We start from the raw sequence: 27790 nt of genomic DNA, 5'->3' as shown, positions 1-27790 counted from the left end.
ACTGGGCTCCAAGGGTTGTCATCAAGGCCTGTTTCAGCAAACAAATCTCTCATTCCCAGCTGCCACCAAAGTGCAGAGAGTTGGGGTATTGAAGAGAAATTTGATTTGCTGGCTTTCCAGCTGTCTCTGCAGTTCAGGGGCGAAAGCTGAGAATGCTTCTTTCAGTTCTCTCTCTCCTCCTTTAAAGTTAGTGCCCTGATCAGATAAGAGCTCGAAGGGCTTTCCTTGTCTCACTATAAGGCGTCTGAGAGCCATGATGAAGGAATCAGCGTTGAGGCTGTGGAGATGATCAGTGTAAACTGCCTGAATGGTCAGATATTTAAACAGGATGCCCCACTTCTTCTCATTTCTCCGGCCTACCTTAACAGTATATGGACCAAAGCAATCCACACCTGTTGAGTAGAAGGCAGGCTCGAATAAACGTAACTGGGCTGGAGGGAGGTCTGCCATCTTTGGTACCTGAGGTTTTTTCCCCCACTTCTGGCACTCCACACAACCACACTGGCACTGCTTGATGGCCTGTCTGCCACGAAGAATCCAGTATTTGCACCAAAGTTTGGCAAAGACTCTCTCAGGGCCTGGATTGTGGAGTTTGGAGTCATGAGAAGCTTAGTGACCGGGTGCTTTGGGTCTAGAACAGTGGGGTGTACTGCATCTGGGTCTAAATAAGGGATGTAGTGTAGGCGACCTCTGACTCTGATCAATTGGGTTTCAGGGTCAAGTTCAGAGGCTAATGCCCATAGATGGCTGCTTCTGTGAAGTGGTTCACCCACTGCTAATCTCTCCAGTTTGGAGGCGAAGCACTCCTGCTGAGCTTGCTGAATGACATTGATCTCAGCAGTGCTGTAGTGATTGGCTGTGAGACTAATACCCGCCGCCCTGTGACAGGCCCGGGCCTTCAACATCTCTTCGGAAGTCTTATACTAGCTGATGTCAGAAAATGATAAGCTGGTTGTGAAACAGGCAAGGGAGCAGGGGGCCACCTTATGGCGCTTGTCATCATCTGTGGCCACAGGATATGGGGTTTCTGGCCACAGATTTGGAGGATCTTTCAGGAATGGTCCCTGGTACCAGTGGCTTCCTGGTCCCAGCTTATTTAACCCCGCGGATGGCACATAACGCTAAGTGTGCTGGTCTGTAATGTCTTTTTTATCTCAGCTACTTTACATTGACAAGAGTCTGAATGTAGCCAAGTGAGGACTGTGGTGGAGATTCAACTCCATTCTGACTGCTTTGGTGAGTTGTGCCCCAGTCAGCACAGCACAGAGTTCCAGACGGGGGATAGATTACTGTTTCTTGGGTGACACCCTGATCTGGCTGTGAGTAAGGCCACCTATGATGTTCTTTCTCCTGTTTGTTACAATTCTTGGCTGTTTGCAACATATATAAGTTAAAGTATGAGGGTGACAAAGACGAGCGAGCTTGTAAATCTGTTTTATGTATATTTGCATAGTGGTTTCCTCACATATATTGTTATATTTAAAAGATATAATTTACGTGCCATTTAACTTTGTACATAACTATGAAGCTATCAAAGATAAACTTTTTATAGAAAAGCTTGCATCCCGGTACGCAACCCGAACAGCTTGACTCTTGATCTCAGGGCGGAACCGATCACCAATGCGTCTCTTCCGTATGCGTCTCTTCAGCAAGACGCTGATTGACTGAGTTTCTCGTGTGACCCCATTGGTAAATAAAATGACCCTTGATTGTGAATCCCTGGGTTATTCCGTGAGTTAAGTCACCAACCAAAATGTTAAGGTCAGTACTTAAAACACACGGGTGTGTGTGTGTATATATATATATATATTTTTATATATATATATATATTTTTATATATATATATATATATATATATATATTTTATATATATATATATATATATATATATATATATTTTTTTTTTTTTTTTTTTTTTTTTTTTTTGGAAAATTGACATAAACTAAGAAATTGAATGCAATTTTTAGTTTAGTTACATAAATTAAAGCCTAATAGAAAATTGTATTGACAAAATCACAAAAATCGTATATTATGAAGTGTATTAGGGTGTGGTTAAATAATTTCTAAATCTTAGTTACTGCCATACACAAAGGTTTAAAAAAAAAAAAAAAAAAAAAGAAACTTTGCCAACTATAAATTTACACCATGTAGAATGACCGGTATACACTCACCGTCCACTTTAACAGGATCACCTTCTCATTTATGCAGTTATCCAATCAACCAATCATGTGGCAGGAGCACAATATATAAAATCATGCAGATACAGGTCAAGAGCTTCAGTTTATGTTCACATCAAACATCAGAATGGGGAAAAAGTGTGATCTCTGACTTTGATCATGGCATGGATGTTGGTACCAGCTGGGTTGAATATTTAAGAAACGGCTGATATCCTGGGATTTTCACACACAACAGACTCTATAGTTTGCACAGAATAGTGCAAAAAATATATATATATATCCTATGTGCAGGCTGAAATGCCTTGTTGATGAGAAAGATCAGAGGAGAATTACCAGACTGGTCTGAGCTGACAGGAAGAATATATTAACTAAAATAAGCACTTTTTACAACTGTGGTGAGCAGAAAAGCATCTCAGAATGCACAACACATCAGATCTTGAGGTGGATGGGCTACAACAGCAGAAGACTACATCATGTTCAACTCCTGTCAGCCAGGAACAAGAATCCAACAAATAATCACAATAACAATAGAACAGATAATACAAATAATCATCTACAGCCACTTTGCTTCTACTTAAACCTTTTGATCACATGATCTACACATAGTGACCATTATGTAGAATAATATGGCTCATTTAAAGCTTACAAAACATTTTACTCTTAACTTCATGTGATCATACATGTAAAGATGTAAAGACAGTCATTTGTTTTTGGCCAAAAGGATGACTGAGTAGCCTTTACATATGAAATATTATATATTTTTCTATTATTGAAAATTAAGAATGCTCCGGAGCAGTTCACATCAGAGGAGTTTCCAATCTCAGAGTCAAAGGTCAGCATGGATGTCAGCTTCCCTGGTGCTGCATTTGTGGTGGTTTCTTGTAAAGAAAATCAGCTTGGTTGCCGCAAAGAGTAAGTAAAAGTTTTTCTTCACCGATGGTTATATTAGAGGTTTTAGTGCAAAACTGTGTCCAATAATCCAATAGACTGTCACATAAAACATTTGTTTAGAAGAGCACTACACCTCTTTCAAATTAATTTTGTCTTTTAGTTCTTCTCTCTATAAGGCTCCCTGGGCTCGTGTAATGATGTATGGGTTGGGGCACAAGGTTCGACGTAATGGCCAGCTGAATCTGATGGAGACTGTGTGCTATCCTCTGGATGCTTCACCTTCGAATACAGGCCTTACGCCTCCTCCCACAACCAACCAATACCCTAGCATCATAATACCCACTGATAAAGTCCACATAAAACTGGGTAGGTTGTAGGTATATACAAAATGTTCTATATATACTGTATATACATATACAAGCATGTTAATTAGAGAGGTCAGAGGAAAATGGCCAGATTGGTTCAAGCTGCCAGGAAGGATATGGTAACGCAAATAATCACACTTTGCAACCGTGGTGGCAGAAAAGCAGCAGTGAGTGTCAATCAACAAATCATGTGGCAGCAGCACACATGCAAAAAATCATGCAGATACAGTTAATGCAGCTTCAGTTAATGTTTACATCAAACATCAGAATGAGGAAAAAGTGTGATCTCTGACTTTGATGTTGGTTTGGATGTTGGTACCAGAAGGGCTGGTTTGAGTATTACAAAAACTGCTGATCTCCTGGAAAATTTCACACACAGCATTTTCATTTACACATAATGGTGTATACATAATATAAAATAATAATGTTAAATATTCTCATTATTTGTTTTACCAGGAGTATCCCCACCTCCTGGGGTTGTCCTAGTACTGCATTCTCTGCCTGTGGAGTTTCCCTTGGCAATGGCCTTTGCTGAACAGCTGCTGAAATGGACTGTGCGTGAGAATAGTGAGCATCCAGAGGAAGAGCTGGACACCATGCCTCCTTCTGTGCTTCTCCAGGTTGTGGAGCTACTTGGTAAAGATGCCTTCTTTGATTGGTTGGTCGTATCAATCTAGCTCTTTCTTTAGTTTCACCAGTTGTTCTAACAGATGTCTATATAAAAATAATTCAATTTAATTTTATTTGTTTAGTGTTTTGAGCAGTAGACATTGGTACAAATCAGCTTTACAGTAATCTGGGTGTAGAGCATGTTCCCAAATATAAATACATTAAAAATACATTCATGTAAATAAAATATTTAAAAATTCTATCACTGCAGTTCTTCAAAAATTAAAGACTTTAATGACAGTACAGTAGGTCAGGTAATCTTATTTAGTTATTTCCTTTCTTCATAAGGTGGGCTTCTGTGGACTACTGATCTTGCACCTTGTATCAAAGAGTTCATCTTTCATTTGCTTGCTGAGCTTTTCCGCAAGATCCATCACTTGGAACAACGTAAGGGTTCCTCAGGCCTGTCAAGCTCCATTGCTCTACTCCCCAGTCCCTGCTTGGCAGTGCTCATGGCTCTCCAGACAGAGCTCCGAAAACTTTATGACTGTGAGACTCAAAGCTGGGGGCTGGCTAGTGGAAGCACCTCAGGAAGCTCCTTAGCACTATCGTCTGATCAAAGCCGCTTCTCTACATACTTCCATGCCCTTATGGAGGTGTGCCTTGCTGTGGCGGAGGTTACCTTGCAGGTTAACGTGGCCAGTGGAGGGTTGGCTGTAAGCAATCTTTCCTCATCCAGCACACCCAACCTTAGTGATTCTTCATCCTCTTCATCGTCATCACCAGGCCAAACCCCACAAAGCCCAAGTTTGTTATCAAAGCGCAAGAAGGTCAAGCTGAAGCGAGACCGGACAACAGCAGCCATAGGTGCTGCAACTACAGCTTCAGGAAAACGGGGCTCTGTGAGCAGCACAAAGCTTTCAGAAAGTGATAGTGCTTTATTGAATGTGGCTGGAGGAAAGCCAGAAGACATGTTATGGTTCCACCGTGGGCTGACACTACTCATGATTATACGGCACCTGACATACAAGGACCCCCAAGGCTTGAGTGTGACTGGGGATGCAGTAGCCGACGCCTGCCAGGCCCTGGTCAGTCCAACTGCTCATAGTCGGCTGCTGGTGCTCTCCGGTATTCCAACTCACTTGGAAGAAGCTGTGGTGCGTAATGCAATCCGAAGGGCTTGCAATGCACATGGGGGTCTCTTCAAAGATGAAATCTTTATTCCACTTCAGGCAGGAGACCTAAAGCAGACCAAAGGAGCTGTGGTCGGAACTCAGAGCACAGGATCCCAAGATGATAGAGCAGAAAAGCTTCTTCCAGGCAGTATGGAAAGTCCAGATGGCTCCAGTAGTGCTACCCCAGCTCTGAGCATGACGGCTTCAGCTTCAGCTAGCCAGACCTCCATTTGCAGCTCCTCTCAGGGGTTCTCCAGAACTGCCAGTGAACTTTCTGTGGATCAGGAACTGTTAGCTGCTGCTGTGACAAAACCTGTAGCCCCTACCCAGCAACAGGCACCGCTAGACCCCTGTATAGTCTCCAGTCAGGAAAGCCTTGATATCTCTCTTTGTAGCACAGGAAGCCTTGGTAGTCTCGGTAGCTTTGGGGAGCAACTTGAAAGTGGAGAGACAGCTTCAGTATCAGATGGGGGATCCTTGTATGCAGTCACCTCGCTAGACACTAATGCCAGCTTGGCATGTCGCATTAAAGGCTATGCTGTTATAGAGGTAGGTGAAAAGAATGTTTTACTTGACGGGCCACTATCTTGGTCATTGTCAGATGGAAGATGCCTTTCTCTCCCTTACAGGTACGGGCCAGGGCCAAGGTGGAGAAGATTCGTGCAAGTCTCTTCAACAGCAGTGACCTCATTGGCCTGTCCAGCCTTGAAGGAGAGGAGGAGTTAATGGAGATAACCACTGAAGAGATCTTGACTGCCTCCAGTGTTAATCAGAGCCTGTTTGATACACAAGGCAGTTCTGCACTTGAGGACTACTTTCTTGATAAAACCATCAGAGGTTGGAATTCTTACATGTTGCTTAAGAGTATGATCTAAGAATAATATCTAAATTTAATTAAAAAAAAAAATCTGATTTCTTTTTTCGATAGCACACAGTGGCACACGATGAAAGCGCAAAAATAAAGTGGCTTGTAAAATCCTTTAATTTGCGTTGTACATAGTCTACAATTATACTTTCCTTTATTCTAAGGCTTAAAACGTGGCCAAATTACAGCTGTTTAGTGTAATGTTTTAGACTTCTAATCTACATGTCATACTCGTATAGGTGACAAATTGGTCCCTGGGGCACGAGATGTGCTAACTGACATCTTTAAGAGCTGCGTACACTCTGAACAAATGCTAAGCCTTACACCAACCAAGCCCTTGAAGGTGTCAGACATTTATCTCAGTAAAGAACAAATCAACTCACAGATGCCTGGTAACCTTCTGCATGTATTCTTCAACCACATACGACCTCCTAAGAAAGTGTTTGAAGATCAGCTCACACAGGTTAGCACTTGTGTTTACACATATTTAACAAATCATTTTTAACAAATACATGAAGCTACTGTTGTCTACCTAATCTTTATTCATCTATATCTACTGTTGAAAAACATGCAAACTATTTTTCTGTCTATAGATCCTTCGCAAATATGGCACAGTCAAGGCCAACAAGTGCAGGTACAGCAAGTCAGGAAAGGAACAACAGCAGGGAAAAGTGGTCAGCACAAAGAGATCCATCATCAAGCCCCCTATCAAAGAGAAGTCTGTTCTCAACAGTGTACGGTATGTTGCGCACAACACTTAGAAATTAAGTGTTTTTCCAAAAGTATTGTTACAAAAACTAAATAGACCAAAAACCAAAGCATATAATTGCCTGAGACATTGCTTTTGCCTGTACCTCTTTTGTATTACTCTTAATTACCTCTGACTGCAAAGGCATACATCATTAACCACCTGCATGAAAAAAACATCCTGTCTAGCACCTTAAGATTAGTGTTACAAATAGATCTAAAATTTGGCTTGGGGTAGGTGAAGAAATTTGGGGAATGAAGAATGTGGCAAATATACATGACTGATATTAAGAATAACAATCACTAAGACTTTTATTTACCGTCATAATATATCTCATCACCTGCATCAGCTTGACTCTACTGGAGCCTTTACAGCTACCTCATTACCATACACTCAGGCATCTCCCTCATCTGTCATTTTATCTCACTAACTCCTGGAACTGACAATTCCTCTAAAGTTTTTCTACATTTCCTCTTGTTGACTGCAATTATTACCTCTTAAATAAATTTCTTTATAAAATAATAATATAATATTTATTATACCTGCAGTGTTCCATACGATCCTTGGACATACGATTTATACAACCTTAGTGTTCTCTGTCTCTGGCTACAAGTGTCACAAGTAAAACTACTACTAATGACAAAGGAACATTAACATTAGGATGGTCACGCTGAAATATTGAAGAAATTACTTTTGTATTTCAGCTATAACCAACACAGTTGTCTTTATTTGCTGCTTCTAAAGAAAATGTGCTTCAAGATAAATGCAGTGGATTAAATTAATAGAAAGTGTTGAGTATCGATAGAAAAGAAAAGATAGATAAGTTTGGACAGCAGCAAACGGATTTGCAAAACAGAAAATATGTTTATAATACAGTCCCCTCTAAAGTATTGGAACGACAAGGCTAATTCTTTTGTTTTTGCAGTATTTGAGATCAAAAGATGAATGATAGATCAATATTTCAGCTTTCATTTCCTGATATTTACATTAAGATGTGTTAAACAACTTAGAACATGGCACCTTTTGTTTGAACCCGCCCATTTTTCAGGTGATTAAAAATATTGGATCATGTTACTGACAGGTTTTTCTTGTTGCCCAGGTGTACCCTGTTAGATTCATTGTTTAAACAATTAATAGTTCTGAATGTCTACTCGTGGTTTGAGCCATGGGGTTTGTCTGTGAAAACTGCATTTGTTGTTAAAAAAAGATAAACCAACATGAAGACCAGAGAGCTGTCTATGGGAGAAAAGCAAGCCATTTTGAAGCTGAGAAAAGAGACACACACACACACACACACACACACACACAAAAACAAAACAAAACAAAAAAAAACATTGGCCTTGCCAATACTTTCAGAGGGGACTGTATTGATAATATCATACAATATATTAAATACAATTAAATTTATATATTTGATTCTTTATATTCTACAAATTCTCCATATTCGATTCAGTTAAATCTAATATAAAATAATATTTGTATATATGTTTTAACAATAAACATTGTCACAGAGCAGCTTTACATAATTCTGGATGTAGATTTATGCCAAAGACTACAATGGCAAGGAAAAAGTTTCTGAGATGACATGAGGAAGAAACCTTGAGAGGTACGAGATTCAAAAGGGAACCCATTTTCCTCTGGATGACAACAGATAATGTGGTTATAAATCATTATTCATTTATAACTGTATAAACAGTACTGCTTTAAATATGTTCAGTATGAGCGTCAGGGTCTATATGACTATAGCAGCAGTTCTTAAGTACGAGTCAGGAGTATTCAAAGGAGATTATCCCCTGCATCTAGAACAATCTTTACGGCAACAGTTTTCCAAACTAGGGGTTGTGACCCCAGGTGGTATCACTCGATTTATAAATCCTCTTTTGATTTATTCTTCTATATTAAAAAATTAGAAATATCATAACAGTCTATTTCCTGTAAACAAACTACTCTTGCATTGTGTCTCAAACTGCTCAGTTATGTACTATTCTAGACTACTAGGATAGTACAAAACTAACTAGTTTTCCTATTACAGTTAGTGTTTGAATTTTAAAAACCTTGCATGACTTCAAACCTACTGAAAGGTAAGTTTTGCTTACCAGTCTTCTGGATTTCAAGATTAGTAAAAAAGCTTAAATGTAAAGTCAGAGTTTTCAATTTAAACATTTTAAACATTTTACAGTTTGACTTGGAAATCTGATGAACAGGGATGTTTTGGCTCTGACATGCCATCTAATGAATGTCACATTTAATCTTAATCTAAGATATGCAGGCAAGTATGTAAACAATGCTGCTTGTGTCGGCATGTGTCAAGTATAAAACAGGCTCCTCTGCTTTGCGTCAGACCACATCACACCACCCCGTCATGGATTATATTCCTATAACAACACAACACTCAAACACAGTAGTCATAAATTATAAATTTGGAATTAAAAAAAATTGCATTTTTCATCTCTGAATGTTGTTTATTTTTAAATTCATTACTTGTGTTAGGTAAAGGCATCTCACTGCCTTTTGAATGCTTCTGGTTTGCTCATTAGAGATAAATTTTTTAATTTAAAATTTATATCCAGAATTTATATATTTCTGTAAAGCTGATTTGTGACCATGTTGTCCATTATTGAAAGCGCTATACAAATAAAATAAAACTGAATTGAACTGAATTGGATTATTTGAATACAATTAATATGGTGCATTCCATATAATTCTTCAGTCTGACTGTAATTCCAATCTGATACAGCGCTATAATGAGCACAAGCCATCTGGAACGTGCTGATCACAGGCAATTGCTTTAAGTCTACACTGACTTCCCCTAAAATTTAATTAAAATGCGTCAGAAAAACGTTTACCAAAGAGTCTATATATTTCATCACTCTTGGTGGAATTCAATATTTTAGCAAATAAAATCATCGAATATCTTGTTTATTTCACTCGAACTGTTTCTGGTGAACAGCTGCTGAGGATGGCCCCACATGGATAGCCTTAAGATCATCATGAGATTACTGTAGTGTGTGGTGTCACCCAGATTAAGAAGTGTTCTCTCTCGAGTCTGGATCCCCTCAAGGTTTCTTCCTCTTGTCATCTCAGGAAGTTTTTCGTTGCCACCGTCACCTCTGGCTTGCTCATTCAGGATAAATTTCAATTTAAGTTTTATATCTGGATTTCTGTAAAGCTGTTTTGTGGCAGTGTCCATTGTTAAAAGCTCTATATAAATAAAATTTAATTCAGTGGGTTTCTTGCTGTTTTATGTTAAAGTCCCCATGAAACAACCTAAGAGCATTTTTCAAGTTGGTTAACACATCTAGATGTAAAAACGGAAATGAAAACTGAAATTCTGCTCTCTTGTCTCATACTCATCTTTTATCTCAAACCCAAACATCATCTGTAAAGGCTCTGTAAATACCTTCTAATGAATATATAGGTTGATTACAAACTTACAAACTTTTTAATGAATTATATTTCATATTATGCATGATCAGTTATGCCTAGGCTGTTTCTACATATGCTTTATGTCCTTGTGTTTTGGTATGATGTGTCAGTTTGCCTGAACACAAGAAGACGTGATAGTACTCCCAGACACTGGTGCAATTAGGCCTCCTTCCTTTTTATCTCTGTTCTCCTTTACTCCTTTTCTCCCATCTTCCTTCTTTTCCTACATATACTAGGCCTGATCAATCTGTAGATTTGAGCTTATGAAACCTTTCTGTAGGTATGCTTCAGTTAGTAAATAACTGTTCTAAAAATTCAGAACATCAGTCTTTTGGACTCTGACTCATTTTTGCCAAATTTCTAACAATTTGGTGCCGTGATGACCCAGATGGCTCACTAACACCTCTCTAGTGAGTTACGCCTTTATTTACAAGCCAAGAGGAAAGTTGGCTTGATCTTTTTCTTAAAAGATAGAAGAGAATGAGTCAGAAGTATAAGGGATATCTTCTCAGGGATAGAGAGAAGACTGCTGTTGTAGCCAGGCTAGCTATTTTGTTACCTCACCAGGAGCAATGAAGGCCTAGAACCAGTGAATTTAGGGAAAGATTTCTGGAAGCCTCTTCAGGTCGGGTCCTTAGAGCCTGCGCTGTCCAGCTAGCACCAGTGTTCGCAGATATATTCAACGTCTCCCTGGCACAGACGGTAATTCCCACATGCTTTATATAGTCCATTATCATTGCTGTCCCTAAGAAACCCCAGCCCGCCTGCCTCAATGACTGTCGCCCAGTAGCCCTGACCTCAGTTGTGATGAAGTGCATTGAAAGGCTGGTGAGAGAATTCATCACCTCTTCATTACCTGACACCCTGGATCCCTGGTTCGCATACCAATCACTGAACCAATGACGTCATCACACATCTCCTACACACAGCCCTGAGCCATCTGGACACGAGGAAGGGAAATTATGTTAAAATGCTGTTTGTTGACTACAGTTTAGCATTTAACACTATAAGTTGGAGGATCTAGGGCTTAGCCCGTCCCTGTGTCAGTGGATCTCCAACTTCCTGAGAGGCAGACCACTAGCAGAATGGGTGGGCAGACAAGTCTCACCCTCCCGCACCCTCAGCACTGGAGCCCCCCAGGGTTGTGTCCTGAACCCCACTGCTGTACTCATTGTACACTTATGAGTTTGTGGCCACTTCCAACTCTACCACCATTGTCAAGTTTGCTGACGACACTGTTGTGGTGAGCCTGATCTCCGATAACGAAGAGAAGGCCTACCTGGAGGAGATTAAAAGCCTGGGGAACTGGTTATTGTAGATTTTTGCTTTATTTTCTATCTGTTTTTCACTTGAATTTTGTTGGAGACCTGATATAAATTATCTTGATTTCATTTTTTATATCACAAAATCCTTCAATTTTAGCAGGGGTATGTAGACTTTGTATGTCCACTGTACATTATTTATACTAGCTAAATTGCTGTGGCAAAAGACCGTTCCAAAATCAAGTGAACAAAATTAGAAGTTTGCCACTGAAACTGAGCTAGTAACTTAGCAGCAACTTATATCAACTTATATCAGGTCTCCGACAAAATTCAAGTGAAAAACAGATAGAAAAAAAAAAAGCAAAAACCTACAATAACCAGTTCTCCAGGCTTTTAATCTCCTCCAGGTAAAACAAAAAACAAATGCAAATAATCAAAAATAACCTTATACTTACAATTTATTTACAATATTTACCAATTACAATGATAAAAAAAAAGGCTATACTAGTTGCGTAAAACTGTTATGGATTTGGTTACAGACTGAAAACTGCAGCCCTGAGTACACTGTTCATCTGACTGGTGCTGATATGTTTACATTTGAGATGTCAGTCATGTTCGTTACCATTTCAGTGATTGGTAGTTGGTTACAAGGTTCTACCCCTTTGATAGCTCTCCCAATCATCATATGGAGAAGCTGTTCATCCAGGCGGGACAAACGAAGAGCATACTGTCCAGTACACTTTAGAATCGTCACATCTTGTGCTGTACTTCTTTATTCTCTCTACAGTGAAACACAAAACTTTCATTTTGTTTTTTTAATTTCTGCTCCAGTAGACATTCTTTGGTTACTTAAAAGTATGATGGCTTAACAAAAGTATGACACCTATGTGACCATTCAGTTCAATTCAATTCAGTTTTGTTTGTAAATCGCTTTCAACAATGGACGTTGTCAGGATGCAGCTTTACAGAAATATCTATATTCTTGATATAAATTCATATACAATCGATACTGTTCGTATCAATTACAGTCCAAAGCCATCTTCATGGTTTATAAGCTTATCTTTAAGCTGTCCATATGGGGCCATCCTCAGCAGCAGCAAGTGGTATCCAAGCGATGAGAACTCCGACCAGAAGTAGGGCATGAGGAAGGATCAGGCAGGTCTGGAGAGCAGACGGGGTCAGAATCACTGGTACCATCTATGCATGATCTCCTAATGTCTCTGCAAATACATGGATGCAGAAATGGGCTTTGGGCTGCTTATCCCATCCAGTAGTACTTACTTTTATTCTTGTAGCATAGAAGTACATAGCAGCAAAAGTGTTTCCTCATTGTTATATGCAAGTGTCATCACACTGCTTGTTAGGAGATGAAAGGAGAGGTTGAAATTACTGTAGACTTTAGGTTTTTTAACAGTAGCCTTCACTCTGTCATAACAGTTAATAGTGGGCAGTGATGGCTTAGTGGTGAAGGCTTTGGGTTACTGTTTGGAAGGTTGAGTTCAAATCCCTGTACCACCAGGCTACTGCTTTTGGGCCTTTGGGCTCAATTATATCATATCTCAATTATAAGTTGCTTTGGAAAAGTGTCAGCCAAATGAATAAATGTAAATTAATCATTAACAGTAAGAGTGTACATCAAGAATGCATATGTCATGTTTCTGTCCAAATATAATTTATAGGTTTTTTTTTTTTCCAGGACTGCATTAAGTGAGAAGAAACCAGTCCTAAAGCCCAAGTCTCCAGATAAAGCTAAGCCTGACGAGAAAGACCCTGAGAAGTTGCCTACCAAGAAGTTAGAAGGTTTATATTGGCTTCTTTTAATTTCCTTTGTTTATCCATGTAGGTACAAGTTTACATGATTCAGGGCTTATATCCCTTATGTCCGGAAGTTTATCCTCATAGGTTACTCATGTTCCTTAGCAAAACTCCAGATATATATTTTCTCTAAAAGTATATATGAAAAAGTGTAGCAGCCTTCATGGCTATTTAGTATGCAAGTTTTTGTGTTGTTGATTTGTGTACATGCATTCAGTGTGTGTGCATGCTTATACATTACATGGCCAAAAGTTTATAGACACCTGACCATCATGCCAATATGTGCTTTTTGAACATCCTATTCCAGATATAGTCCCCCTTTTGCTGTTATAATAATCTCCACTCTTGTGGGAAGTCTTTCCACTAGATTTTGGAACATGACTGTGGGGATTTGCCCATTCAGCCACAGGAGCATTACTAAGGTCGGAGAGTGATCTCAGTTGAAGAGGCCTGGGGCGCAGTCAGTATTCCAGTTCATCCCAAAGGTGTTCATTGGGGTTGAGGTCAGGGCTCTGTGAAAGTTCCACTCCAACCTTGGCAAACCATCTCTTAATAGCCCTCGCTTTGTGCACATACTTGTCATGCTGGAACAGGTTTGGGCCCCTTGGTTCCAGTGAAGGGAAATTGTAATGCTACAGCATACAAAGACATTCTTTACAATTATGTGCTTCCAACTTTGTGGCAACAATGTCCACAAACTTTTGGCCATATAGTGTATTTATGTAACTTTATTTATGATTCTTTGGGATCTACATATGTTTCAGTGCCAGAAGAGAAGTACTTAACTCTGGACGGTTTCCATAAGTTTACTGTTGATCGAGCCAAACAGGACATTCGCAGTGTTTGGAGGGCAATCCTGGCATGCGGTTATGACTTGCACTTTGAAAGGTTAGCATAAACACCACCCCTGTCTGACTCAGAAGGTAGCGTGCAAAGAATCTACATTCAGTCTTTTATCAACAGGAATATGATGTGTGAATGTGTGTGTGCCTTTGAGAGGCACAGAGGGAAGCAGTCTAAAAGTGTGCATGGGGAGTTTAGGGATGGGGAGTTCCCTATGTGCAGTAAATTGCAGAGCTTGATAAAGACGTTTAAACAGGCAAATGCCATTGTTGCACATGTTGATACTTGAACATCTGCGACACAAAGATGCATTCAGAAAAGTTAAATGAAAAGTTTCTGTGCAGTAAATTAATCACAATATATAGCAGTAAACAATGGAAAATGAAATCAGATCATTATTTGCTGTGAACACAGTTTGTGTTTGAAAAATGCATCAATTCTCTTGGGTTTAGTTTTATAATGAAACCAGTAGATAGGTTATTTCAAGCTTTTTTTGAACTTTTTTGAAGTTATCTTGAACTTTCCATAGTTCTTTTGTAGATATAATGAAGTATGAAGTTTTATTGGAAAACTGGTCTATTACTTAATATTCTCCTTTCTTAACATATAAAATTCTTTGTAATGATTTGTCAAAATATTTGGTCTCTTCTATGGACGCACATGCAGGACAAAATTTATAAAAGAATTTAGGGTGCACAAGATGTGCACAGTACTGTATACAGTGTCAATTTGCTGATATCAAACTAAGCATGTTGTTGGGTTTTTAGAATTTTTAACAACAAGTTTAAACAGGTCTTATGTACTGTACCATGCATATGTGTTCACCCTCTTGAACTTTTCCACATTGTGTTGTGTAATGTAGTGTTACACCCTGGAACTGAAGTTAAATGAGATTATATGTCATGAATCTGCGCAAATATCAATAGACTTATATACAGATAAAAAACTTAAAAGTTCTGCTTACATAAGCATTCACCCCTAAATTAGTTCTGCTGCAACCAGTTGCTATCAGAGTCACATTATTAATTAGGTGAATCAGTAAGTTGAATGGAGTTCACCTGTGTGCACTTAACTGTCATGTGATCTACATATAAAAAGACTTGTTCCAGGAAGCCCCCAGGTTTTGTTAGAAAACAAACTTCTAGAACAAACATCATGAAGACCAAAGAGCTATTATAACAAGTTTGAGACAAAGTCCTGGGAAAGTATCAGTCAGGGTTTGGTTGTAAAAAAAAAATAGTGCCAACTTTGAAAATTTCATGGAGCATTAAATTCATTCTAAAAATGGAAAGAATATGACATAACCTCCACTCTGCCAAGAGGAGGCCATCCACCAAAGTCAGTGACTGGGTAAGGGTGACTCTGAAGGAACTATAGAAATCCACAGCTCAGATTAGAACAGGAAGAACCTGTTCACAGGACATTTATAACCAAAACCCTCCACAAGGCTCGGTTTAATGGAAGAATGATGACAATAAAGCCATTATTGAGGAAAAAAGCATGAGTTTGGAGTTTGCCAAAAAGACATGTTAGAAGTTCTCTTGTCTGATGAGACCAAAATGAACTTTTTGACCTTGGCACATCGCTCTAACATTGGCAGAAACACAACTCCACAACACAACACCATCCCCACAGTGATGCATGATGGTGGTAGCATCATGTGGTGGTGAGGCTTCATCAGCAGGGACTGGGGAAACTGGTCGTAGTTGAGAGCACAATTTATAGAGCCAAATACAGGGCAATCCTAGAAGAAAACCAGTTCTAGTCTTCCAGAGACTTGAGACTGGTGCGAAGGTTCACCTTCCACCATCACAATGACCGTAAGCATACTGCTTCACTGGAGTGGCTCAAAATGTTAATTGTGAAAATTGCTGTTCACCAGGAGTCTCCATCCAATTTGACAGCACTTGAGCAAATTTAGCAAGAAGAATGTCAGAATCCATGTGTGCAAAAATATCAGGACCCATGTGTGCAAAGTTGATAGGGTCATATCCCAGAAGAGTTGCAGCTGTTTTTGCTATCAGTATAGACCTAGGAGTGAATACAAATGTGTGCTTTTTTGTTTAATTAACCTTTGTGTGACAGTAAAAAAAAAAAATTCCCTTCAAATTTTAGACATATTGTGTAAATCAAATGGTGTTTTGTCCATTTTAGTTCCAGGTTGTAACAGTACAAAATATGGAAAAGTTCAAGGAGAGTCAGTACTTATTTAAAGCACTGTAGCTTTAGTTATTTTATATTATGTACAGTCATGGGAATAAGAAAGTACGCCCTCCTTCAATTCTATGTTTTTATATATCGGGCCCTAAATAATAATTGTCTGGTCCTCACCAACATGTATAAACTAACAAATAATGGTAGCACAGTGGTTAAGATGTTGGACTTCTGAGCGGAAGGTTGAGAGTTCAAATCCCAGCACCACCAAGCTACCACTGCTGGGCCCTTGAGCAAGGCCCTTAACCCTCAACTGCTCGGTTGTATAAATGAGATAATTCTAAGTCGCTCTGGATAAGGGCATCTGCCAAATGCCATAAATGTAAATGTAAAATAATCTCAGGTGACGACAAAAACAACAGATTTCAATATGTAGTTGTTTTTTCTCAAAAAGTAAACCAACATTTAGAAACCAGGTGGGAAAAAATAAGTACACCCTTCCTACTTCCACAATCATTAAGAGCGTAATTAGCAGCCAGGTGTTACTAATGAAATGCACAAGATTAGTTAATCATCAAGAAGTGTGACTACCTCTATAAAAGCATAACTTTTGGTAGTGTTCTGAAGCACTCAGGTGTGTGTCTGCATCATACCAAGAAGAAAGAACATAAGCTATGACCTCAAGGAAGCACTTGTAGCTGCTTATCAATCTGGTAAGAGTTATAAGGCCATCTCCAAAAATTTTGAAATTCACCATGTGCTACATCATGTGACCTACAGGCCTCTGTAAGCACATTACATGTTCAAGTTCATTACAAGTTCACATTACAAGTTCATGTTCATGACCACACAATCAGAAGATATCTGAACAAGTATGTTTAGGAAGGGAACCATCTTTCATGGAAGGGTGGCTAGGAAAAAGCTCCATCTCTTCAAAAGAAAAATGGCAGCATGACTTAGGTTTGCAAAATTGTATCTGAACAAACTACAAAAGTTCTGGAACAATATCCTTTGGACTGATGAGATCAAGGTGGAGATGTTTGGTCATCATGCACAGCGACATGTTTGGTGAAAACCAATCACAGCATATTACCACAAACACCTCATACCAACTGTCAAGGGTGGTGGGAGGGTGATGATTTTGGCTTGTTTTGCAGCCACAGGGACCTGGGAAACTTGCAGTCACTGAGACAATGATGAACTCCACTTTATACCAGAATATTCTTGAGACCATCTATCCAGCAACTTAAGCTGGGCTAAAATTGGGTCATGCAATAGGACAGTGATCAGTGTTGTAAAGATAAGTGGGCCAAACCGATGTGAGACACAGATAAACTCCTATAGAAAACATTTACTTCAATTTATTGTTGCTAAAGGTTGTTCTACATGTTGCTGAATTATAGGCTGTACTTATTTTTTCCCCACCAGGTTTCTAAATGTTGGAAAAAATGACTAAATATTGAAATCTGTTGTGTTTTTTGTTGTCACCTGAGGTTATTTGTTTGTTTTTATTTATTTGTGAGGACCACACAATTGTTATTTAGGCCCTGATGAGTAAAAACAAGGAATTGAAGGATGGGTGTACTTTCTTTTTCCCATGACTTTAAACCCTAAACTTTTCTGTTGTTGTCTTCTGTAGATGTTCATGCATTGATACTCGGCAAGCCCAGAAGACTAGCAGAAAGTGGACCTTGGAGATGGATTTTGCTCTAGTCCAGTATGTTAATCGCCTCTGTCGCCACCTGGCTATAACACCTGCTCGCCTCCACCCCCACGAAGTATACCTGGACCCCGCAGATACAGCAGACCCACGAATTTCATGCCTGCTAAGTAAGACTTTCTGTTCATTTAGTACAGTGTGAGTGTAGGACGAATGTAGGAGTGTATGCTTAGTTTATGTGAATGATTAAAATGTCTCCACAATCTGCTTTTACAGTGAGCTCATATGTGTAGTACATTGATACTAAAAACATTTCTGTCAGTTGCGCTAAAAGTACTCAGACATGGCACCCCAAGTTTTTATGAATGAAACTTCCTGCACTGTCCCAACTAGCGTTCTCCCTGACAGACACACAAACAAACAAATAATAGTCAGGAGTAGGCAGTTCCTTGTTGTTTTTTTTTTGTTTGTTTGTTTGTTTGTTTTTTGTTCTTTTGTTTGTTTGTTTTTAAAGCAACATAGCAGTTTTTTGTATTGTACCTTTGTATGCGAATTTCTCCTGAGTGCCGCGCTCTGTATCCTGCAGTTGTGGAGCTTGCTTTCCACTCTTGAGCATTTATGGAGTTATTACCAAATTGCACCACTGGCTGTCACAGTTTAATTTAGATTTCAGCAATGCAGCAAGTGTCAGTCATCATACTTTCCCTTTGCAAACACCCCTTGATCTTTACATCACGTATACTGACTATACAAAATGCATAATATTACTCTGGTTTTGACTTCTCTATGCAGTCAAACTGATCATTCCTTTCCAAAATTGACCAGTGGAACTAAATAGGTCACTGAGCCTGTTGTGGCTGTGATGACGCTCTGCAGTGTGGAAGTATTTTGAAACAAACATCTTTTGTTGGTTAAAAAAAAAATTTAAAAAAAAGTGAGATTTGCATTCACGGCTGTGAGACCGCAACAAAGGCAAAAAAAAAAAAAAAAAACTTGACAGCAACTTGACAGCTCTGGGAGTTAGTGCCTAAAAATTCAACATTGGTTATATGGAACTGCTGGATTTTACATGTGCCAATGCAAGACCATGATTGGCATGCCGAAAAAACACCAATTTGTTTCGAAGTACTTTTGATTTAACTTTTTTAAATATGCTTTCCATGCTTAATAAACTGCACATTATTAAAAATTTGTTTGAAAACTTACTTTGGCCAAAGTGTCTGTTAGACTTTTTCTTTGAGGTTATGTTTCCTTATAGAGCTATTTTTTCATCAATAGGGAAATTAGTTAGTAACTTGTGATATTTTCGTGGATCATGAACCAGCCTGAAAAAAACATGATATAGTATTTTGCCAGATCACCCTCCCTAGGACTAATACATTCATAGGAATTATTCATAGGAACATTTCACAATATTTTGGGTTAGATACATTTTTATTAAAGTGTTGATTATTTATGCATTAGGGTTGAATTTCAGTGAAACAAGTTTTTGTTTTGGACTAATATGAACTTTACTCTATAGGTGTACCTGTTGAGAGTTTGCGTCTGCGCTTTGCCCTACTGCAGTCTCTTAATAATACCCTGGAGGGTTTCTTTCTGCCACTTGTGGAGCTAAGGCAGACACATACCTATCAGAACAGTATTGCTGCCCTGCTGCGTGAGGCTAAAGGTCTGCTGCTACATATGTTCAACGAACTAAGGTACAAAGTCACTTTCTTTTAAAGGGAAATCCGTCCTCACATTTCTTTTGTTTGTTCTATTTTATATCTCTTTCAGGACTTATTTTTTATGACACTAAAGTAGCCATTATGAACAAGGTGCTGAATGCAACAGTGCAGCGTACTGTTGACCATGCTGCCCCTGAGATCACACTGGATCCTCTAGAGATAGTGGGAGGTATGCAGACCATTTACTTTCACATTTTTTTTTTATTCGAAGCAACTTTAAAAGGAGACAGGATGCAATCAAAACACCACTAGTTAGGAGCCCTGCTCAATGTCCTAAAAACCCTACAGCCCACAGCAAGACAGAATGTTCACATCATGGTGTTAGGTGTGAGCTTCCGCAGCTTAAGACTTGAATGTTTTTAGCAAAGCCCAATTTCCCCCCCCCTATCTGGTGCATCAGAATGCTTGCCGTCTTTACTCAGTGACATTCTTCAGGGCTAATTCTCACTCACTGCGTATCACACAGTTATCCTGCCTTCACACTGACAGTGATTTTTTTTTTTTTTACGCCTCTGCGTAGGTGAGCCTTACACTAAACACTAGGTGGCGGAGGCATTATGTTTTCATGTTGTCTGTGCCCTCGCCCGTCCCTCTGAGATTGTCGTTAGTGTGATCCAAACAGGATCAAAGTCACAGTAAGGTCAAATGTCTGAAAGTTTTTCTTAAGTAGCGTCCTTCCTGTTTGAAGTATATTTTAAGGGTATTTGAGGCATAAAGTATTAGTAAACAAGTAGGACTAGACTTGGTCGTGGTGGAGGCATTCCTGTCAACGGAGTTGGCATCGAGTTATCAAGAAAAAAATCTTATCAAACCGAAAAGTTTGTGTGTGTGTTTCTCCTCGCATCAGTAAGGTTGCTCTGCAGTGGGTGTTTCTGTCTTCAGGAACCTTGATATCAGCCATTCAACAAATTTTAAATTTCATAAAGGCCTGCTTCACATCTCCATCAAGAGCACAAACTAGATATAGAGCGCTTGCAAAACCATCAAATTTGACCACAAATTGGATGTCTTCCTGCAGACCTTCTAGATGGAAATGAATATGTATAAATGGCATCCGTATAATAATTCATTGTCCATTTCTTATGTCGTATTAGGGATAATTGGCTCAACAGTCACTCAGGACAGGCTTGCAGGGCTCCAGATGACACTAGCACTGCCCCATGGTCACATTTTTGTATTGTCTTTTAATATGCATGTTTGTGTCCAGGTGAGATCCACTCCTCAGAGAACACCTACTTCTGTCAGGCAGCTCGGCAGCTGTCTAACGTTCCCTCATCTCAACTATGTGTGAAACTAGCTAGTGGAGGAGACCCCACCTATGCCTTCAACATCCGCTTTACTGGAGAGGAAGTTCATGGCACTAGTCAGAATTCAAACACAGTACAGTACTCATGCACCCCTCATTCACATAATTCAAATCAATATTTATATTAAAAGCTTGTATATTTCCATAGGTGGTTCATTTCGCCACTTCCTGTGGCAAGTCTGCAAGGAGCTGCAAAGCAGCATCCTGTCTTTGCTTCTGCCATGTCCCAGTTCTGCCAGTAATCGCAGCAAGGTATGTAGTCCTCAATATCCTGCCATATACATTGTGTGAGGGAAATAAAAAGGCTGTTGTGTTTTTTATTACTTGAGCAAGGGTTACAATCTTTTAAGGGTTAAAACAGGCAGTGATATATGACTCCTTAAGTTCATCCTCTTGCAGTTTTAAAGGTTTTTAAGGTCCTCCAATTATAGGCAATTCAAACTTCTAATTTAAATATTTGAAGTAATTAGTAATTACTTCCCAAAGCATATATATTAGAGGTTAAAGTCAATTTAAAAAAAAACACTTTCTTTATAGGTTTTCAGTTTACATAACAAAACAAAAACACTGGCAGTGTATATAGTCCCCCCCATCCCAAGGCCTCAGTGGAATAAATAAATAAATTTTAAAAATTTAAATACAATAAAGAGAATGCTTATTACATGGTTGCGGACAATTACTGACATGTACATTGTTCAGCAGTGTTTAGAATAGGAACATTGTAAAACATTATTAATCATTGAATCCAGCTGGCTATCTCATGTGTATGTAAGTGTGTAAGAGAAAATGATATCAAATGAGAGGTATGCTTTTGACAAATTCTGTAAAGTGGGTTTTAATATATCTGTCCTGGGAGCTATTCCAATTATACCTCAACTTCTCTAGTGGAATCATGTAGAGTACTTCCTTAACGCCAGCAGTGTGACAAATGCTATAGCGTTTGCCTAGGGAACAGTAAGTTGCTCTGACGGAGACACCCCAAAGACAGCAATTAGCAGGCTAATGTCCTACCACAAATGTAGGAGATTGCTTCAAAAATCCTCACCCAGAAGTTACCTAGTGAATTGCACAACCAAAACGTGACCTAATGTAGCTGGACTGTGGCGACATCCCAGACACTCTGGGTTGGTGCCAGGGTATATTTGGGCTAATTTCTCATTTGAGTAGTGCAGTGTATGACTTTGAATTGGATGAGACCATGTCTTCTGCAAAAAATGATGGTATGTATACTTACGTATATGGTATGTATGGTGGTATGTATCTTTTCAGATAGTATAACATCCAAATCCTCCTCCCATGCCAGTTTAGCAAAATCCAATGAGGGGGCTTATATTTTGTTTTATAGATTTTAGACACCCTCCCTTTCCCATAAAGGTCAAATTCTGGTCTAGCATCCATCGCATTTTTAGGTGGTAAGGAGGGAAATGGGAAGTGTTTCTTAGCAAAACTACGCACCTGTAGATATCTGAAAAAATGGTTTTTCGGGATACTGTGATCTTTTTGCAGTGTTTCAAATGAAGCGAATGTACTTTCGACAAAGAATACCAAACCATTCCTATGGTTCCCATGTTTTGAAAGCAGTGTCAATTTTGGATGGAGGAAACAGATGGTTGTCCACTAACAGGAGAAAGATGTTTACCTAGTTGAAGCAAAAATGTTTCCGGAATAGAAACCATATTTTAAGGGAACAGGACAGATATATTAAAACCCACTGCAATGCTCTGATGCATTCTCAGGGCTACTGCAAGTGGTTCGATGGCTAGATTGAATAAAAACTGTGAAAGGTAGCACCCCCGTTGAGTCCCTCTTTATAGTGCAAAATAATTGGATCTGATAGTGTTTGTGTGTACTGAAGCTGTTGGCGAGGTATACAATATTTTAATCCATAAAGTGAAAGATAGGCCAAACCCAGTTTATCCAGTACCAAGAACAAATGATTCCACTCAACCCGGTCAAAAGCTTTCTCTGTATCGAGAGCAGTTACGACCTCTGGCTGACCAGTTGAATGGGAGGAGTAGAGTATATTGAACAATCGCCACATATTATATAATGACTGCCTCATCGTTCCAAGGTGACACAACAACAGCTTAGTGAGGATTTTGTATTCATGTCACAAGAGGCTGATAGGTCGGTAGGATCCACAGTCCAGGGCATCCTTGTCTTTCTTCAGTAGGACTGATATAGTTGCCTGAGTCATAGTGGGAGGTAACTTCAGTAACAGTAAGCACAGAATAATTTGTAAAACTCTGTAGGGAATCTGTCTGGACTGGGCACCTTCCCACTCTGCATGGAACTTATTGCCTGAATTATTTCTTTGGTTGTTATGGGGGTGTCAAGGATGGTTTGGTCCTTCGCGTAGCAACCAAGCTCTGATAGGATTGTAGTTCAGTCCTTACCGCATTAATGTCAGCTCTAAACCCCGCCATATCCTTTTCTAGTATGCTTCTCTTACTATAATAATATCTCCGATATCTTCACACAGCGATGCAAGCAAACTCCCATCTGACTGGCTAGTGCTGCAGTCGTGTCGGCTGAGGTTGGCTCACCACGCTGATCCAGGGATGAGCCGGGGGCACTAGGCCTTAGAGCAGATGAAGTTGTGTTACAGGTTTTTGTTGGCCTGCTAGCCACGTCTTCTCACTTAACTGATAGACAAACATATAACAAAGCATAAAATAATAATAATAATAATAATAATAATAATATATTCTGTCAAAAAGTGTTAAAAACTGTTTAAACTTTTTAAACAAAAAATTCTAGTCACAAACATCTACTCCAAAGCTTGCTTCCGTGAGATACCCAACTCTACCCAACTCTAGTTAAAATCGACAAGATTTTACAAATAATAATACTGATAATAAAAAAAAACTACTTAACCCGTTGTTGCTGTAACATTTACATTTAAAATTTAACCTTTTCCAGGGTGAAGTGCTTTCCAGTCTCTATCAAATATATATCCTCATGGTATTACTAGGTCAAAGACTAAGAATACCATCAAACTAAATACCTGTTGCTAAAACTCTAGGGTTTTAGTTGGTTGGTACTCTAGCATTCTCAGTGGCACTATATTAAATTAAAAAAAAAAAAAAAAAAACTGCCAGTAGTGGAAACATTCACAGAAATGAAAAAAAAAAAAACTTTGGAAGCCACTTTTGGAAAAAACATAAAATAAAAAATAAAATAAAATATAGGCAGGCATCTGATTCTGGTGCTTTAATTTCATTTGCTGGTTTGTAGACTTGCTGTTATTTTGCTAGCTGTGCTATGCTGCCACTGTACTACTTACTCATAGCCCTGACATACTAAGGGTTTTCTTGTATAAAAGTATGCACTTAAGAAAACCCATAGAAAAGTGCAAATGCTGTAATGAAGGTTTATCAAAATTATGGTTCAACATCTCGGAATGATCAAAACATTTCTTAAAATGACAATGTAACTGTGGCAAAGCTGGTTTCATATTATTATATCCACTGCATTTTCACAACACCAGTACCAAAAGCATTTTAAATAGAGACAGTGAAAAGGATTTCATTCACACTTATCCTATGAGTAGCATACAGTAAGTACTATTCTGTTTTGCATTAATATTACAGTGCTTTGTAACCATACTGTGATGTTAGCTGTTTTTATCACCTGTCAAACATTGGCATCAGGTCATAGTTGAATCATCACTGATATCCGATTACATCACCCTTTTGCCCAGGCCTACTTGCAGATGCAAGTTGTTGCTCATTATTTGAGATCCTAGTAAATCAAGGTCATTGTGTTTATCCTTGTAGCTCAATTTGTCAGCTCAGAGGCTGACATTTCATCATGTTGATTTTTAAATGCTTTTGCCTATATGATATGATGTTGAGAAATGCAGGCAGTTAATTTCTTCTTCAGGTTTTACAATTATTGCAGTTCAGAACATGCGCTTCTCTGATTTTATCTGAGAGACAAAATGCTGAATTATTGCAACACTTCTGCCCTTTTCAGAATAATACTAATGCAGTAATGTGTATTTGTCTAGGGGAAGTACATCCTGACATCTTGCCCCATCACTTACGCCGAAGAACAGCTGCTGCACTTCTTCGGTCAGCTGCTGGGAATCGCCATCCGTGCAGATGTGCCTTTACCTCTGGATTTGCAGGGTTCCTTCTGGAAAGGTCTAGTTGGTGATATTCCAGACCCAGAAACAGATCTACAGGAAGCTGATTTTCTCACTTACAACTACGCCAAGAAGTTTGATAATGTAAGACAAGTTCACTAAGAAAAAGTCAAAATACTGAGAACTGATTAAACAACTAAGTTGAGTGGCAAAAGATAAAACATATGTCAAAACTAGTTATTGTGAGCAATACCTTGACCTTGACTAATTACAGTACTGAATTCGATTACCCCTTCTTTCCCAGGTCATATATTTGCCAAGCTGGAACATGTACAGCTGGATGACCAAGTTATTTTGTTTTAAAAAGTTCTTTATTTTTCTATCATATTTACAGGGCAATGTCACAATTCTGTTATTCAATTTAGCATTTTAGTTTCATATTTTTTGATTTACCCACTTTTTTTTTTTAAAACCTGTAATCCAAGTTATAACCTTTAACTTGGGCAGAATCCCAAAATATTCTCATTCACCATGTTTGTTTACTCTGTGCATAGAACATAAAATAATGGCGCACTACACCCTACCTACTGCCCAGTAAATGTACTAGGATGGTATAAGATGAATTCATGGAAAATGTGAGACAGCATTTGTTTTTGTTGTATTTTAGTGTTGCCCCACCTGACTTTGTTCGCAGCTCACTGTGTCTCATGCTCAGTAGTTCATCTTGGTATGGAAACTAGGCACAGATATTTAAGATTAAATAATCAAGACAATCAAACTCCATCAGCTCCACAACCAGCTCCTGTTATGTGATGGAGAAATTGACGCAGGCATTTAGCCATGGGATCTACTGCCAAACTGCTTAAATCAGTATAACCCATCCCAAGAGCCAGCCCTGCTGTCGGGATGATGAAAAAGATGTTTTTCCAATATTGTCCTTGAACAGTGGGAATGCTATTACTAGTTTTTAAATCCAGATTATATTGTTGAACTTGGCCTTAACCATGACATGGTTGTTGGTGCCAGATGGGCTGGTTTGAATATTTCAGAAACTGCTTATCTCCTGGAAATTTTCACACACACAACAGTCTCTAGAGTTTACACAGAGGGTGCGAAAAAAACTCTCCTATCAACAAGGCCTTTCCACCCACAGAACTGTCGCTCACTCAGTGTTTTTTGTTTTTTGCACCATTCCATCTAAACTCTAGAGAAAATAGTCTCCAGGAGATCAGCAGTTTGAAAACAACATTGTGTATCCTCAATATTGCAAGCACTCCTGCCAATATTATCACCATTTCTCAGAACTGTGTTGACTTGTACTTATATTGGCATGTGTCTCTTTGTCCTTTTAAAAAAACTCAGCATAAAAAGAGTAAGTCACAGTACATTAACATTCATCTAATTGTGCCTTACTCATGTCACCTTGCTATAGCTGTTTCACTTTGCTTTCATTAGGTGACTGATAAGGCTGAGTTGGAAGCGCTATGCATAGAAATCTCATCACAGAGCCACTCAGGTGAAAGCCCTGACTCGCCCAGCCGGCCATGCTGTACCTTCACCTATGTTACCATGACAGGCGAGGAGGTGGAACTGTGCCAGGGTGGGCATAACCTTGCCGTCAGGTAGGGTTCAAAGGACATTAGGTAAAAGAGTGGGAAGAAATGTATAGTGTTTGAGTAGGTGGATTGTGTAGATGCTTATTGCATTTCAGCTACTGGTAAGCTGACTTTTTTTTTTTTACCTGACTGTACTCTGCTTGCTTTATCAAATCTTTCTGAATTAGTTTGTTTAACTTTTTATGCTCTAACACTTCTTTGTATTTCCAGTTGGGAGAACAAAGACTTGTATGCTCAGGCAGTACGTGCCTTGCGTCTGCGGGAACTACAAAATGAGGAGCGTATGAGTGCTGTTCGTGCAGGCTTGGGCTCCATTATCCCTCTGCAACTTCTCACCATGCTCAGCCCCTTAGAGATGGAACTGCGTACCTGTGGCCTCCCCTACATCAACCTGGAATTCCTTAAGGTAATATTATTTCCTAGTTTGCTTACACCTAATTTAACCTGCTTGCTTGTCTCTTTTTCTTACAAATGGAAATAGTATAACTTCCGCTTTTACTTTGGAATTGGCATTTTGGCTTGAATTATTTCCTACAAATTTTCAAAGTATATATCGCTACTGCAACAAACAGCTAATATATCAAACCCGCTGTCTGCAGACAAAAAACACTTTCTAAACTCCTTTTTCATCACTACTACTTTAACACAATTCAGGCTCATACAATGTATCAAGTGGGCCTGATGGAGACCGACCAGCACATTGAGTTCTTCTGGACAGCACTGGAGATGTTTACACAGGAAGAGCTCTGTAAGTTCATTAAGTTTGCTTGCAATCAGGAGCGGATACCCTTCACTTGCCCCTGCAAGGATGGTGGGCCAGACACTGCTCATGTGCCTCCTTATCCCATGAAAATTGCCCCGCCAGATGGCGCGGTGGGTATGTACGATATACAGCTTTCTATGTTTATTTCTGAATGTCATGTTTTTTTGTGTTAGCCTAATTGTAATATGCCCATTTGTTTTACAGTAAGTGTACTTCTCAAGCAGTTCTGATATTAGGCTAGTCTGCTTGGCTAGCTTCTAACACTAGGGGTTTCTGCATATGCATGTTCAGAAATAGT

At 39.1% G+C, this 27790-nt stretch overlaps 1 protein-coding gene across 5 annotated transcripts in view; it reads left to right on the top strand.

Moving 5' to 3' along the window:
• LOC113542328 (probable E3 ubiquitin-protein ligase HECTD4) overlaps positions 1-27790 on the top strand; it is a 161291-nt gene that overhangs the window by 127746 nt on the left and 5755 nt on the right. For 4 of the 5 annotated variants that reach the window (XM_026939767.3, XM_026939764.3, XM_026939765.3 and 1 more), the window contains exons 58-75: positions 2959-3089; positions 3229-3434; positions 3890-4069; positions 4391-5766; positions 5847-6054; positions 6322-6545; positions 6676-6821; positions 13215-13318; positions 14098-14221; positions 17970-18160; positions 19513-19659; positions 19767-19886; positions 20925-21080; positions 21172-21275; positions 25036-25257; positions 26569-26735; positions 26940-27135; positions 27384-27606. In XM_026939767.3, coding sequence (XP_026795568.1) covers positions 2959-3089; positions 3229-3434; positions 3890-4069; positions 4391-5766; positions 5847-6054; positions 6322-6545; positions 6676-6821; positions 13215-13318; positions 14098-14221; positions 17970-18160; positions 19513-19659; positions 19767-19886; positions 20925-21080; positions 21172-21275; positions 25036-25257; positions 26569-26735; positions 26940-27135; positions 27384-27606 — 4225 coding nt within the window. Of the gene's footprint in view, positions 1-2958; positions 3090-3228; positions 3435-3889; positions 4070-4390; positions 5767-5846; positions 6055-6321; positions 6546-6675; positions 6822-13214; positions 13319-14097; positions 14222-17969; positions 18161-19512; positions 19660-19766; positions 19887-20924; positions 21098-21171; positions 21276-25035; positions 25258-26568; positions 26736-26939; positions 27136-27383; positions 27607-27790 lie in introns of those variants that run through there. The other variant, XM_026939766.3, reaches the window with a different exon arrangement.

Source organism: Pangasianodon hypophthalmus, chromosome 24 (genome assembly GCF_027358585.1).
Source record: "Pangasianodon hypophthalmus isolate fPanHyp1 chromosome 24, fPanHyp1.pri, whole genome shotgun sequence".
In the NCBI taxonomy this organism is placed as follows: domain Eukaryota; kingdom Metazoa; phylum Chordata; class Actinopteri; order Siluriformes; family Pangasiidae; genus Pangasianodon; species Pangasianodon hypophthalmus.
Note: the sequence above shows the minus strand (reverse complement) of the source record. Positions and strands in the feature narration are given on the sequence as shown.